At 43.0% G+C, this 15924-nt stretch overlaps 1 protein-coding gene across 1 annotated transcript in view; it reads left to right on the top strand.

Moving 5' to 3' along the window:
* The first annotated feature begins 336 nt into the window (after nt 1-336).
* The window catches only part of LOC110493245 (A disintegrin and metalloproteinase with thrombospondin motifs 9), a 46046-nt gene continuing 30458 nt past the window's right edge, over nt 337-15924 (top strand). The window contains exons 1-14 of the mRNA XM_036950563.1: nt 337-773; nt 1034-1431; nt 3753-3915; nt 10056-10351; nt 10908-10991; nt 11117-11241; nt 11897-11937; nt 12138-12243; nt 12451-12597; nt 13010-13151; nt 13540-13644; nt 14580-14725; nt 14889-15070; nt 15360-15496. Coding sequence (XP_036806458.1) covers nt 674-773; nt 1034-1431; nt 3753-3915; nt 10056-10351; nt 10908-10991; nt 11117-11241; nt 11897-11937; nt 12138-12243; nt 12451-12597; nt 13010-13151; nt 13540-13644; nt 14580-14725; nt 14889-15070; nt 15360-15496 — 2172 coding nt within the window. The 5' untranslated portion in view covers nt 337-673. The remainder of the gene's footprint in view (nt 774-1033; nt 1432-3752; nt 3916-10055; nt 10352-10907; nt 10992-11116; nt 11242-11896; nt 11938-12137; nt 12244-12450; nt 12598-13009; nt 13152-13539; nt 13645-14579; nt 14726-14888; nt 15071-15359; nt 15497-15924) is intronic.

The following is a 15924-nucleotide window of genomic DNA, read 5'->3' as shown; positions in this document are numbered from 1 at the left end:
AGTAGCTTGAAGCCCTTTGAGCTTAACTGCGGTGTCTATACAAAGGACCCAATGTAGGCTAATGTCAGGAGGAGGATGTAGCCTAATAAAGTGACTATCATTAACAGTCAATTATGCCATTATAATGTATTTTTAACTCAAATGTTGACATTTCTCATTGCTTATCCAGCTACTACCTTCATGGTTTCTTCATGGAGAACTGCAACACCACCGCCAGCAATCATAATTGAAGATGTTTCTCAAGTAATTGCAGTGATACCACAATAATAAGTCAATTATGTCTGTCAAGTCACTCTCTAAGAAACGGGAGTGGCTTGGTTGAGGGGCGTGCTCCAGTAATGTAGCCTACCTTTTCACTAAACCCGCCCCAACATCGGCAGTCTGGTGCCTGCAGTGTAGCCCACCATAGTTGTCTGTCTGTAGCCTACAACCGGCCCCTCTCTCTGCAGTATGCATGTTCGCCAGGGGATCCGCGAACCGCTCACGACCCAACGCACGTTACCGGTGAGAAACCCCCCAGCAACCAAGAGTCACGCATAATCGATTTGGATGTGGCAGATGCACAAGCACTTGAGAGTTGGAATACGTTGGAAAGCCCGAGTGACCGGAGCAGCTGTGTGCAAGAGGAATACTTGTATTCGGGGGTGCTGCTCTCTACTTAACGTGGACAATCATGCATGTGCTGTTTTGGGGACTAGGGTTTCTGCTATTTCTCCCTGACGGTTTGAATGTAGTGTTATCAACGGAGAAATCGCTATTGAATTCAAGAAAAGGTAAAGTATTTCGACCTGCCCCAAAAACATTTTTACCCTGTGATGTGTTATTTTGTAACCGGCAGATGGAGAATGAATGACTTTTTTCAGGATCAGCAAAGCACATGACTTACAATACATGAATAATGGTCTTATGTTTCTTGAATGGCTTCATTTCACAGGGCAAACGTAATTAACTGATATAACATTATTATTATTATTGTTATTATTTATTATCATTGCTTATGCTATAGCCGTTATACCATGGCTTTCTTCACCAGCTAAAGTGTCCGAGCAGCTTGGCGCATACGAGATTGTAACTCCGGCGCGAGTGAATGAAGCCGGTGACAATTTTCCCACGAGTGTGCACTTCAAAAGGAAACGGCGGAGTGTGCACGATATCCATGGCAACTCCTCTGATCAATGGGACTCTCGAACAATCCAGTACAAAATATCTGCTTTCGGACAGAGCTATCACCTCAACCTGACACTCGAGTCCGGATTTATTGCTCCGCTATACACTGTAACAGTACTTGGAGCACTTACCGATAGTAACATCACAGATTTCACACCGGAGGCGGAGGCGGAGGAGGATACGGAGTATCAGCATTGCTTCTATAAAGGACATGTGAATGCTCAAACGGAGCACACCGCAGTCATCAGTCTCTGCTCTGGGTTGGTGAGTCCAAGCACTTTGAGTTGCCCTCCCTTGATACAGTGTGCTAGAATGTTTCTCAAGTCTGCACTATGATAGGCGCACATGTTGTATGACTAGATATGATACTGTAATGCCAATTGTTTACTATGCAGCTGTTCACATAATAATACTATGGCAACATGAGAACATTTCCCTGGCAACGGAGTGCATTTCTACTTCTGCACAAAGCCTGCCTGTCCAGCTTTGTGGATTTGTGTTCAACATGCAATTGTTGACTGTTAGTGAGAATAAGGCATTATGTTAGCTCTTGTATCCCTGACAATCTAAAACGAGCTGCATAGATAAACAACGTCGAGCATAGAAGTCCCCTCTCTTGTGTTCATCCACTGCATCCATCATTCACCCTGCATGCATGCTTCTCCGGTCGCTGGTGACGTCCTACGCACAATAGTGAAGAGGGAGCGCCAGTGGTGCTGACGTCATCACGATTCAGTCCGACTCCGAACATAAACTCCATGCATGCATGACGTTGTGGAGTCGAAGCAGTGGTGGAAAAAGTACCCATTTGTCATACTTGAGTAAAAGTAAAGATACCTTCATAGAAAATTACTCAAGTAAAAATTAAAGTCACCCAGTAATATACAAATTGAGTAAAAGTCTAAAAGGCCATCATTATAAATAAGAATTTGTTCTTAACTGATTTGCCTAGTTACATAAAGGCTGATTAAAAATGATATATATATATATATATATATATATATATATATATATATATATATATATATATATATTGGTTTTAAGTATACCTAAGTATCAAAAGTAAATGTAATTGCCCAAATATACTTAAGTACTAAAGTAAAAGTATACATTATTCAAAATTCCTTATATTAAGCAAACCAGAAGGCACCATTTTCTTTTTGTATTTAATTACCAACAAAGCATGCATGTTTAGTGAGTCTGCCAGATCAGAGGCAGTAGGGATTACCAGGGATGTTTTCTTGATAAGTGCGTGTATTGGACAATTTTTCTGTCCTGCTAAGCATTCAAAATGTAATGAGTACTTTTGGGTGTCAGGGGAAAATACATGGAGTAAAAGGTACAGCATTTTCTTTAAGCTGTAGTGAAGTAAAAGTAGTCAAAAATATAAATAGTAAAGTAAAGTACAAATACCCCCCAAAACGACTTAAGTAGTACTTTAAAGTACTTTACACCACTGAGGAGAAGTCCCCTAGGGATACTTACAGATTGATAACAGTTATTAACTAACTGCCTGATGTGAAAATCATTGAGATCATCACTAATCAAACAAATGGGGCTTGCCTGCACCGTAGGCCTAGTTGGTATGCTTGTGGATATCATTTCACATTGAAAGAAAGCTAAGTTACTGTTGGTCTGGGTGTGATTCAAGCCAATAAAATGCACTGTTAAAAGGTGAAAATGATTAAGCATTTATAGTCTATTAATTCATACATCCAAGTCTTGTAAGTTGCTCTGGACCTAGTCACAGGGAAACAGTCAGAAGTAGATATATGCACACTGATCAATTATGAATCATATCCACTTACCATGAATAAACCACTTTCTCATTTCAATTCCACATTGCATTTCAATATTACATGAGTCATCATCATCCGTCATAATGAGAGTGGCTCCCACAACTACATCAATACTTAGTGTTGTCGTTATACATTATCTTGTTTGCATGTGAGCACAATGGTGAATATTCCCGATGGTCATTACATTTAGCATAACTACAGTATATTTATGAGATTCCCTTTTCCCTAATTTGAGGTTTCAATCTCATACATAAACAATGAAATGCATTTTCATGGAGAATAAGGTTCACTCTGGGCCACCCTATTGGTTGGTAGCATTACCCAGTGCAGCATTGTCCAACTCAATCTAAATTCGAAATGAGTGCTGTTTCCACATTGCTTAGCTTTGTACTTTGCTTGTCTGGTGTATCTTTGACCTCCAAGTTCGCTAGTAGTGCAGCCTGTGCTTTGTGAAATGCAACAAGGCTTCCACCAAGTCTACCAACTGTGCCAAGAAACAAACCAAAATAGTTGCATTGTTTTCTGATAGGGAAAAGGAGAAGAATGAGGCCTATGATGCCTATCTTTTTCAGGGACCATTTTACTAATATGCATGCAAATACATGTATTTCAACACATTCTCATCAAATGAATAGCTTTGTAAAAAAGCCTAGCCAATGGGGCCCTGGCAAGGAGCATTTCAACTAATCTTTGCTTTGGACTGTGTCCATGCAGTACGAATCCACGCTCCAATGTTACTGCAGTTATTTCAAACAATTCTGATTCCTCCTTTTTTATCCCCCTCAGCTTGGAACTTTCAGGTCACCAGAAGGGGAGTTTTTTGTGGAGCCCCTTCACAGCTACAATGGAGAACACTATGAAGAAGAACACACCAAACCTCATATTGTGTACAGGAAGAAGGCCCCCAAGAAAGAGGCAGCCAGGGAGGACACTGCTTGTGACACATCAGGTACAATGAAATGATTAGAGGAGAGATGCGATGGTGATTTTTGTTCTGATGCTTTTTTTGAGAGAGAGAGCGTGAGAGAGCTGAGTCAATTTCATTACGTAAGCCATTTGATCAGCTGACAGACTCAACCTTCACCTGGTGTCTGATGGCTCTGAGTGGAGAGGAGAAGAGAGAGGATGGGACTCCCTGTTTAGAGCTGCTAAATGTGTAAACAAATGTGTATGTGTGTGTGTCTCAGTCTGCCTGATAACACACCCCTCGTTATCCAGACTAACAAGTTCACACAGACATAAGCAAGGAAGGATAATCATTGTCTCTCAATTACAGTATTATATCCCAAAACTCCAGTATATGATTCGCAATAGGAACTTATTATAGTCATTTTAACAATTACAGTCATGACCAATGACCATACTACTGTGCTTGTTTAGACTTTGGTGTAAAGCAGTGGCATCATTTTGCTCATAGAACTGAGGAAACACAGTAAAAACTGTTTGAAGTTGTGAATGAATGTTGTAAATTAAATCAAATCAAATCTTATTGGTCACATGCAGATGTTATTGTGAGAGTAGCAAAATGCTTATGCTTCTAGATCCGACAGTGCAGCAGGTAAAATCTAACAATTCCACAACAAAACCTAATACACACAATCTAGTAAAGAAATGGGATAAGAATATGTAAGTATAAAATATATGGATGAGCAGTGACAGAGCGGCAATAGATAGTAAAAAATAGATAGTGAAGGTTACAGTATACATTATATACATATGAGATGAGTAATGCAAGATATGTAAACATTCTTAAAGTGCCATCGTTAATGTGACTAGTGTTCCATTTATTAAAGTGGCCAATGATATCAAGTCTGTAGGTAGGCAGCCGCCTGTCTGTGCTAGTGGTGGCTGTTTAACAATCTGATGGCCTTGTGATGGAAGATGTTTTTCAATCTCTCTGTCCCAGCTTTGATGCACTTGTACTGACCTCACCTTCTGGATGGAAACGGGGTGAACAGGCAGTGACTCGGGTGGTTATTGTCCTTGATGATCTTTTTTGCCTTTCTGTGACATCGGGTGTTGTAGGTGTCCTGGAGGGCATGTAGTTTGGCCCCGGTGATGCGTTGTGCAGACCGCACCACCCTCTGGAGAGCCAATGCGGTTGTGGTCGGTGCAGTTGCCGTACCAGGCGGTGATACAGCCCGACAGAATGCTCTCAATTGTGCACCTGTATAAGATAGTGAGGGTTTTCAGGTGACAAGCCACATTTTTTCAGCCTCCTGAGGTTGAAGAGGCACTGTTGCACCTTCTTCACCACACTGTCTGTGTGTGTGGACCATTTCAGTTTGTTGGTGATATGTACACCGAGGAACTTAAAACTTTACAACTTCTCCACTGCTGTCCCGTCGATGTGGATAGAGGGGTGCTCCCTTTGCTGTTTCCTGAAGTCCACGATCATCTCTTTTGTTTTGCTGCTATTGAGTGAGAAGTTATTTTCCTGACACCACACTCCGAGGGCCCTCACCTCCTTCCTGTAGGCTGTCTTGTCATTGTTGGTAATCAAGCCTACCACTGTTGTGTCGTCTGCAAACTTGATGATTGAGTTAGAGGCGTGTATGGCCATGCAGTCATGGGTGAACAGGGAGTACAGGAGGGGGCTGAGAACGCACCCTTGTGGGGACCCTGTGTTGAAGATCAGCGGAGTGGAGATGTTGCTTCCTACCTTCACCACCTGGGGGTGGCCCGTCAGGAAGTCCAGGACCCAGTTGCACAGGGCGGAGTCAAGACCCAGGGTCTCAAGCTTAATGATGAGTTTGGAGGGTACTATGGTGTTAAATGCTGAGCTGTAGTCAATGAACAGCATTCTTACATAGGTATTCCTCTTGTCCAGATGGGATAGGGCAGTGTGCAGTGTGATGGCAATTGCATCGTCTGTGGACCTAATGGGGCGGTAAGCAAATTGAAGTGGGTCTAGGGTATCAGGTAGGGTGGAGGTGATATGATCCTTGACTAGTCTCTCAAAGCACTTCATTATGACAGAAGTGAGTGCTACGGGGCGATTGTCATTTAGTTCAGTTACCTTAGCTTTCTTGGGAACAGGAACAACGGTGGCCATCTTGAAGCATGTGGGGACAGCAGACTGGGATAGGGATTAATTGAATATGTCCGGAAACACACCAGCCAGCTGGTCTGCACATGCTCTGAGGACGTGGCTAAACATGCCGTCTGAGCTGGCAACCTTGCGAGGGTTAACATGTTTAAATGTTTTGCTCACGTCGACCACGGAGAAGGAAAGCCCACAGTCTTTGGCAGCGGACTGCGTCGGTGGCACTGCATTGTCCTCAATGCACGTAAATACGTTTTACATTTTTCTGGATGCAAGACGTCGATGTCCGCGACGGTGCTGGTTTTCTTTTTGTAATCCGTGATTGTCTGTAGACCCTGCCACATACGTCTCGTGTTTGAGCTGTTGAATTGCGACTCCAGTTTGTCTCTATACACTTTGCTTGTTTGATTGCCTTACGGAGGAAATAACTACACTGTTTGTATTCTGCCTTATTTCCAGTCGCCTTGCCGTGATTAAATGCGGTGGTACGTGCTTCCAGTTTTGCGCGAATGCAATCCACGGTTTTAAGTCACAGTGGGTACAACATCTCCTATACACTTCCTTATAAACTCGCTCACCGAGGCAGCGTATACATCAATGTTATTATCTGAGGCTACCCGGAACATATCCCAGTTTACGTGGTCGAAGCAATCTTGAACCGTGGAATCCGATTGATCAGAACAGTGATGGATAGACCTAAACACAGGCACTTCCTGTTTTAGTTTCTACCTATAGGAGGGGAGCAACAAGATGGAGCCATGGTCAGATTTGCCAAAATGAGGGTGGGGGAGGGCCTTGTATGCATTGTGGAAGTTAGAGTAGCAATGGTCGAGCGTGTTACTCGCTGGTGTACAGCAATCGATATGCTGATAGAATTTAGGTAGCCTTGTCTCAAATTAGCTTTGTTAAAATCCCAGCTACAATAAATGCAGCCTCAGGATATATGGTTTCCAGTTTGCATAAAATCCAGTGAAGTTCCTTCATGGGCAGATATAAGAAGTTATGAGTGGTTCTTTAGCGACTGACATACAGTATCTGAAAGACAATGTAACTGTAACCAGTCATTATTATGATCTCACCATCCTTCAGTCAAACACATTGTGGCACAGCAATTTCACATGAACAACTGATTACACAGAGTTGTATGAAGATGCTATGCACACCACAAAGCAGTATGTCCAAAAAGTCAGAGGTTAATCAAGTTTTCAAGTGCAAAGGGCAGGATATTGATGCATTTTACGTCTAATTACCTGTAACTGGGTACTTTTTCACCTCATGCACAGGACAACCATTTTGGAAGTTCTTCCTAGTATCGCCGAATCTCAGTTTATTCCTACAAGTTCCTGTTGACTCTTGTACTTCCTGAGATCATTTGATAAGAAAACACGATTGGCACACTACCATGAAGACACTGTGTAAATTGTATTGTAGGAAAGTGATGCCAACTTCAAACATTTCAGTTTTAATTACTATGAAAATAGTAATAGCAAGACATTTCACTGCTCATAGGTGTGTGTGTGTGTGTGTGTGTGTGTGTGTGTGTGTGTGTTACATCTCAGATTTTATGACCTGAAAATTAATTTTAGTTCATATATGTTTTTGAAAAAGTGGGGATGAAAACAGTGGCTTGCGAAAGTATTTACCCCCCCTGGCATTTTAAACATTTTGTTGCCTTACAACCTGGAATTAAAATAGATTTTTTGGGAGGGTTTGTATCATTTGATTTACACAACATGCCTACCATTTTGACGATGTAACATGTTTTTTTTTATTGTGAAACAAACAAAAAATAAGACAAAAAAACTGCAAACTTGAGCGTGCATAACTATTCACCCCCTCCCAAAGTCAATACTTTGTAGAGCCACCTTTTGCAGCAATTACAGCTGCAAGTCTCTTGGGGTATGTCTTTATAAGCTTGGCAAAACTGCTCCAGCTCCTTCAAGTTAGATGGGTTCCGCTGGTGTACAGCAATCTTTAAGACATACTCTCTGGAAGACTGAAACAGATTTCACTCAAGAATTTCCCTGTATTTAGCACCATCCATCATTCCTTCAATTCTGACCAGTTTCCCCTGTCCCTGCTGATGGTGTTCTCGGGGTGATGAGAGGTGTTGGGTTTGCGCCAGACATAACGTTTACCTTGATGGCCAAAAAGCTTCATTTTAGTATCATCTGACCAGAGTACCTTCTTACATATGTTTGGGGAGTCTCCCACATGCCTTTTGGCGAACACCAAATGTGTTTCCGTATTTATTTGTTTTCTGGCCACTCTCCTGTAAAGCCCAGCTCTGTGGAGTGTACTGCTTAAAAATGGTCCTATGGACAGAAACTCAAATCTCCCCTGTGGAGCCTTGCAGCTCCTTCAGGGTTATCTTTGGTCTCCTTGTTGCCTCTCTGATCAATGGCCTTCTTCCCTGGTCCGTGAGTTTTGGTGGGCGGCACTCTCTTGGCAGGTTTGTTGTGGTGCCATATTCTTTAAAACATTTTATAATGGATTTAATGGTGCTCTTGGGATGTTCAGAGTTTCTGATATTTTTTTATAACCCAACCCTGATCTGTACTACTCCACAACTTTGTCCCTGACCTGTTTGGAGAGCTCCTTGGTCTTCATGGTGCCGCTTGCTTGGTGGTGCCCCTTGCTTAGTGATGTTGCAGACTCTGGGGCCTTTCAGAACAGGTGTATATGTACTGAGATCATGTGACATATCATTTGACACTAACTGCACACAGGTGGACTTTATTTAACTAATTATGTGACTTCTGAAGGTCATTGGTTGCACCAGATCTTATTTATGGGCTTCATTGCAAAGGGGGTGAATACATATGCACCCACCACTTTTCCAGGGGGGGTTTCATTATTATTTTTTTCTCATTTCACTTAACCAATTTGGACTATTTTGTGTATGTCCATTACATGAAATTCAAATAAAAATCTATTTAAATTACAGGTTGTAATACAACAAAATAGGAAAAACTTCAAGGGGGATGAATACTTTTGCAAGGCACTGTATAAGACATTGTGCAAGCTTTTACAAAGACCCTTTGTAGCTCTGGATTTTCAAAAAGGTTATATCTTTCAGTCTGATAAGAATCATGGGTAGCAGAAACAGCTCAACTTTTGTGCTAGACTGGGTCGAAAAGGAGAGTGGAGTGGTATTTGTGCTACTCCATTACATTTGGTTGTCATGTCAAGATTAAAATCATACTCAGAAGTCACCCTGAGTCATCCTTGGTGCTCCTCCTTGAGATGTTGGGGCGTTGCTCCATCTTTGGTGCTTGGCCAAGTGCCAGACTTACCTAAAGTGAATGCAACCCACCCCCTCATCTCTCCTCCTCTCCTCCCCACTCCTTCTCTCTCCAGGCCCATGGCCCTCAACACATTTCTTTTGTCTCATTCATTCAGCAATAATATACAAACAGCAGTAGCATATTCACTTTGTATGCATTCACAAGCATCCCCTGGCAGTAGCAGAAAAACTGTGCTTTCAAGTAGGCTTGAGCGGTATACTCTATATCGGGGGTACTTTGAAATACTGACGTTATTGTTTTCAATACCGTCAAAACAATTGATTTAAAAATCAAACATGTATTGTGGCCATAAAAAGCTCTGGGATGCATGCTACTCCACTGCTTATAAGTTAACTATCTAAGATTTGCCAAATAAATGATCTCCTGCTCAGGGCTCCAGCTATGCATTTGGTTTGCTAACTTGCTAGTTAAGTGGCTAGCTTGTCAGATCAAGCTTATTGGTTTCAACAGAGACAATCAAGTCCTTCTTGGATCAAGATCCCTGCTGCTAACATTTTTTTTGTGCGTCACAACAAATTATGCTTGGAAAGAAATACCGCCCCTTGTGTGCACTGCCGTTAATACGGTAGAGCCCAGTATGGGACAGGAACGGACGGATACCACTGCACCCTACTTTCTAGGAAGAAAATGACAGTTTATTGTCTGATAAATGCAATAGCCTGTCATACAAGCTTGTAGTATAAGCTTGTGTTTTATATTGAGAGTATTATTTTCATCTGACCATCTCTTTTCCAGGACATAAACACAGACACAAGAGGAACAGGGACAAGGTGAGGAGACGTCCGATGGCCAACAGCAGCGACATGCTGAATGACCTGGAGAGCCTCTCTGCCAATCCCCTCTCCAGATCAGAAAGAGAGAGCAGCAGACAGCCGGCTAATGAAAGTAGCGGTGACTCAGGACCTCACAGGAGATCAAAGCGCTTCCTCTCCTATCCCCGCTTTGTAGAAGTCATGGTGGTGGCAGACAGCAAGATGGTGGAACATCACGGGAGCAACCTTCAGCACTACATTCTCACGTTAATGTCCATCGTAAGTTCTGCTCAGTTAACCACCCTCCCAATGGCCAGCCGCCAGCCTTTTTGATTGTAGGGGAGTGTGGCTGTATTCTGTTGTGTCCCAGGCCATGGGCAGCAGGCGGAGGGCTCAGAGGGTAAGGCCCATGGCAGGAGTAAACAAACATGTTCGAACGGTCAGGAGAGGGGCAGCATGAGGTTTACCTGTCTGACAGCTTTGATGAAAGTGAAAAAATAAGCTCAGGTATGTCACATAGATGGCATATTCCTGGCCACTTCATATAAAGGCCTCCTCAGGAGTCTATGGCTGAGAACCTAGGGGGTAGCTAGCCTGGCCTATCTTCTGATCTTGGCAGTCTGCATTCGCTACAGGATCTGAGTGCAGCCATAATACACCTCTCAAACAAAACAACGAGACCAGGTTTTCTTCCCCTAAAAACTGCATGTTGATTTTGAATGTCTGAACCACTGATTGAGTACACTCCTAAAGAGTTTGATGAATGTTGGATAATGAAATGTATTGGATGTAAAAAAAAACTGTAGATTTTTCTGTCTATAATCTTTTCCTTCAGGTGTCTTCCATCTACAAGGATCCTAGCATTGGAAATCTCATTAACATTGTGATTGTGAAGTTAGTCATAATCAACAATGAGCTGGTAAGATTACAACACTAACTCTAATCCTAATCCTTTTCAGAGAAATACAATGCATTGCAGTCATTCATCAGCCCCAGAAGCACAATAGAGTACTGTAAACCTCTCCCTTGTTCTCTCTACTGTAGGATGGCCCTACCATTTCCTTCAATGCACAGACCACTTTAAAGAACTTCTGTATCTGGCAACAGAGGCAAAATCACCAAGATGAGAACCATCACTCCCACCACGACACAGCCATTCTCATCACCAGGTACACTGTCACTGCTACCACGACACAGCCATTCTCATCACCAGGTACACTGTCACTGCTACCACTACACAGCCATTCTCATCACCAGGTATACTGTCACTGCTACCACGACACAGCCATTCTCATCACCAGGTACACTGTCACTGCTACCACTACACAGCCATTCTCATCACCAGGTACACTGTCACTGCTACCACTACACAGCCATTCTCATCACCAGGTACACTCTCACTGCTACCACGACACAGCCATTCTCATCACTAGGTACACTGTCACTGCTACCACTACACAGCCATTCTCATATCCAGGTACACTGTCACTTCTACCACAACACAGCCATTCTCATCACCAGATACACTGTCACTGCTACCACGACACAGCCATTCTCATATCCAGGTACACTGTCACTGCTACCACTACACAGCCATTCTCATCACCAAGTACGCTGTCACTCCCATCACGACACAGCCATTCTCATCACCATCTCTCGGGGTAACGGCTAAAGTGTTGTGTTGACAGTCCTAGCTTCGAGCCACGGTTGGGGCTACCCCCAGAAGTCGCTGTAATATGTTGTCTTTTATTTATTCTCTGGTGTGCAATGGGATTATGGGGTGTGAAACCAGTGACATAACTTCCATCTATGTGTTCTTCACAGGCAGGACATCTGTCGAGCGCGGGACAAGTGTGACACATTAGGTAAGAGGAGCTCTCTAGACACATGCAATATAGACTGCAACATAACGTTTGATTGGTGACAGTTTCATAATAATATTGATGTACTTATTATGATGCTGCTTTTTAGGGTGTTAGTGACAATGTAATGATGATGAAGGTGATGATGGTGATGACATTGCTCTAATAACAAATATGATGATGATTATACTCTTGGTTTGCAGGGCTTGCAGAGCTGGGTACAGTGTGTGATCCATACAGAAGTTGCAGTATTAGTGAGGACAATGGACTCAGCACTGCGTTTACTATCGCCCATGAACTGGGCCATGTGTGAGTACACTGGCCCCGGCACAGACCAGCTGCTAATGTTAACCCCAACCAGCTCAGTCAGTTAACCCGCTGTGTTACCATTCTGCTGCCTAAAGGATGAGGTTTAGTAGTTAGCTTAGCAATCAGCCCAGCATTTAGGTTTATTGATGGTGGGTTAGAGGGTTAGACCTGTGTGTTGTTCTCAATTGTGGTTTGGCCCCCTGACAGATTCAACATGCCCCATGATGACAGCAACAAGTGCAAAGAGGAGGGGGTTAAAATACAGCAGCATGTGATGGCACCCACACTCAACCACTACACTAACCCCTGGATGTGGTCCAAGTGTAGCAGGAAATACATCACAGAGTTCCTTGAGTATGTAAAGGACATTGTTTCCTAGTATAGACATTCATGTCATTATGGAGAAGTGTTATTGTCGATAGCGTTAGTAGCACCAGGCTCTTATCGCAGTAAGGGTTAAATGACCAGTCAACTATTCAATCAAAACTGGTATCTGGACATTTCTGGGTTAAAGGAAAACAACATTACTTCTGTGTTGTGGATGTATGTTTAGAATTTGTAATACTTCCAGATATGTTTGTTTGTAGAGCGCCAGGTATTGTTTTCATAGCAATAGCCTTGTAGTACTGTGCATACATTACAGTAGTGGTTCTGTTATTGTACAGAATACTGCCTGTCCACCTGTACTGAGTGTGTTTTCTGTCTGTTTGTGTCTTTGTTTTTTTTTCTTTTTTCTTGAAGTCATTTTATTTGTATTTCTTAATAGCACAGGGTATGGAGAGTGCTTACTTGATGAGCCCATTTCTAGGCCATACAGTCTGTCACAGCAGCTGCCTGGACGGATATACAATGTCAATAAACAATGTGAATTGATATTTGGGCCGGGGACACAGGTGTGCCCATATATGGTAAGAGAATGCAGCATGCGTAATTAAAATGTCAAGTTTTGTACGTTGGTCTGTCAAAGACGAGAAAGTACCCAGACACTCAGTTCACTGTCTAGTCCTACATTACTGTAGTCTATGGCTCCAGACATTCAATACTAGAGTCACCTTAATCTGTTATGTAATATCCAATTGCTGTCCCAGTTGGCTCTCAGCTAGGCCTTCTGCATGTGTTAAATATTTTGTTTACATGCTACACCTAATGTGAAGCCCTGCACGCCTCTTGGCTTGATGTTTCTCAGGGCTTGATGTTTCTCTCTCACCTTGTAAGAGATGCAAGAGTATACAGCACTGTGTCTGTGTTTGTGGATGGGGCTCAGGCAGGGGAATGGTAACAGTGTGTGTTCTCCAGGTCCAGTGTCGCAGGCTGTGGTGCACCAGCCCAGAGGGGGCCCAGAGGGGCTGCAGGACCCAACACATGCCCTGGGCCGACGGAACAGAGTGCTCTCCAGGAAAGGTAAGTAGCAGAGAGATCTACCACAGTATATAGGGATCTGACAGGGAGAAGGAAGAAAATGGACAGATTGTGATAATTGGAGAAGGTGAGATACTTATGTAGTGTGTACACAGAGAGAGAGAGAAAGATATAATCAAATAGTTTAATTTGCCTGTGCATGAACATACAAACACACTCACATACACCCTAAGCCAGCTTAATCACTATGCTGGGGCATACTGGAAATGTTCAATGTTATGAACTGTCAAAAACACCCCATAAATAACCACAAAGGAAACTTTGATTTGAACTTTTTTTGTTTCTGCTGCTATTTGAATGATTCATGACTATAAAATATGTTATTATTTAATCAAAAGCACACTTGGGTTAGGATGGATTTGTTTTCTCCAGAGCTGGTATTATTATGAGGCAGTAATAGGCTTATGGTAGAGCTGTGAATAGAGGCTTGTGGAGATTTCCCTATCCATTACTGGTTTAGTGTTGCTTCTAATTAGGCCCTCTACCAAACTCTTCACTTCCTGGCTGTCTGTCTGACATAAAAGAGCTGAGGTCCCACAGCACACATGTTCAGAGCCTGCTCTGTTTACACATTGTATTCCTGCACACAAACCAACCAACCTGCTCAACCCTTCAACACTGAGGCTGCCGCCTTTTACAATGCAGTTGTTGTTGCCAACAAAAATGGATCCTCCGCTATAACCTGAAACATATCTTCCCCTTTGAGTTCACTTACCCTCAGACAGACACATTTATAATGGATGTCTTTTTGGGTTCCGTCTTTTTCCATTCCTTTTGTAATTTTTCCCAGATTAACATCAAAGAAGGTTGTGAAGTACTTTCAGATAGATGTGTTGCCAGTGTGCGGGCTAAGGTTTCATTATCTCATTCTCATTCTCATTCTCATTCTCTCTCTCTCTCTCTCTCTCTCTCTCCAGCACTGTAAACATGGCCAGTGCATTACCAAAGACCACGACCCCACGCCAGTGCAGGGGGCGTGGGGAGGCTGGTCTCCGTTTGGCTCCTGCTCGCGGACATGTGGCGGGGGCATCAAAATCGCCGACCGCGAGTGCAACCAACCCATGTAAGCACAGCCTTTGTTGTCATGCACATCTACTGGACTGTGTCTCCCATTGGAGCTGCCGTGGTCAATGTACCATACCATCAAGGCTCCTTAAATTAATTATTTCCATATCAATCCTAAAGTACAAGATTTGACTATGTATTTATTTACCACCTTCATCCAGGCCCAAGAACGGGGGGAAGTACTGTGTGGGGCGCAGGATGAAGTTCCGCTCATGTAACTCAGAGCCCTGCTCCAAGCAGAAGAGAGACTTCAGAGAGGAGCAGTGTGCAGCCTTCGACGGCCGGCACTTCAACATCAACGGTCTACCTCCTAATGTGCGCTGGGTACCCAAGTACAGCGGAAGTAAGAACATCTTCTCTCTCTTGACACCTTCTGGTTTTTACATCTTTCTAACACAGAGAAAAATCTCTATATGTACTGGACTGTTTAGACCTTTAGAAATGTGCTGCAAGTAAACTAAGGCTTCCTGTAGATGTGCTCAAAGCACTCTGAGTGCTCAGTGAATCAATGTGATCCAGCTTGAGGACGCTAAGTAAACTTGTTAGAGCATGAATATGGTTGAATTCATTAGCCCCTTTAATGTGGTCAGTGGACTGTTTTCACCATTCCCCTTTCCTCTCCTGTTCTGTAGTTCAGATGAAGGATCGCTGTAAGCTGTTTTGCAGGGTGGCTGGCAGCACCGCCTACTATCAGCTCAGGGATCGGGTCATCGATGGCACGCCATGTGGCCCCGATACCAACGACATCTGTGTACAGGGCCTGTGCAGGGTGAGACTGACACACAGCCTTTAACAGCTTCAGTCTGACAACTAACCGAATATACCATTCATAACAGTAATAAGATAATGACATTATTTTAAAATGTGAAGAATATTGATCACAGAGGTCGCTAAACCCAACTATATCAGAAAAGAGTTTCACTTTGGTGCTGTTTACGATAGAGAATTCCTTTCAGATGTGTTACACTGATATGGACTTAACACACTTAACCGGGCTAGGTTCTGTGTATTAGGCAACTATTTTCTTAGGTCATATGGTTTTTATACCTGCAGGCTAGCAGAGTGTTGCAGAGTACAGTACAGGATTTCATAAGAATGCCACTACTCTAGTTACATTATCTCACAAATACTAAAATCCTAGCTGCATCAATGTTTATCAATGAGAATCTGCCAAGCAAATTAAAGTGAGAGTGATGA

The sequence above is a fragment of the Oncorhynchus mykiss genome, chromosome 17, assembly GCF_013265735.2.
Source record: "Oncorhynchus mykiss isolate Arlee chromosome 17, USDA_OmykA_1.1, whole genome shotgun sequence".
Classification (NCBI taxonomy): domain Eukaryota; kingdom Metazoa; phylum Chordata; class Actinopteri; order Salmoniformes; family Salmonidae; genus Oncorhynchus; species Oncorhynchus mykiss.
Note: the sequence above shows the minus strand (reverse complement) of the source record. Positions and strands in the feature narration are given on the sequence as shown.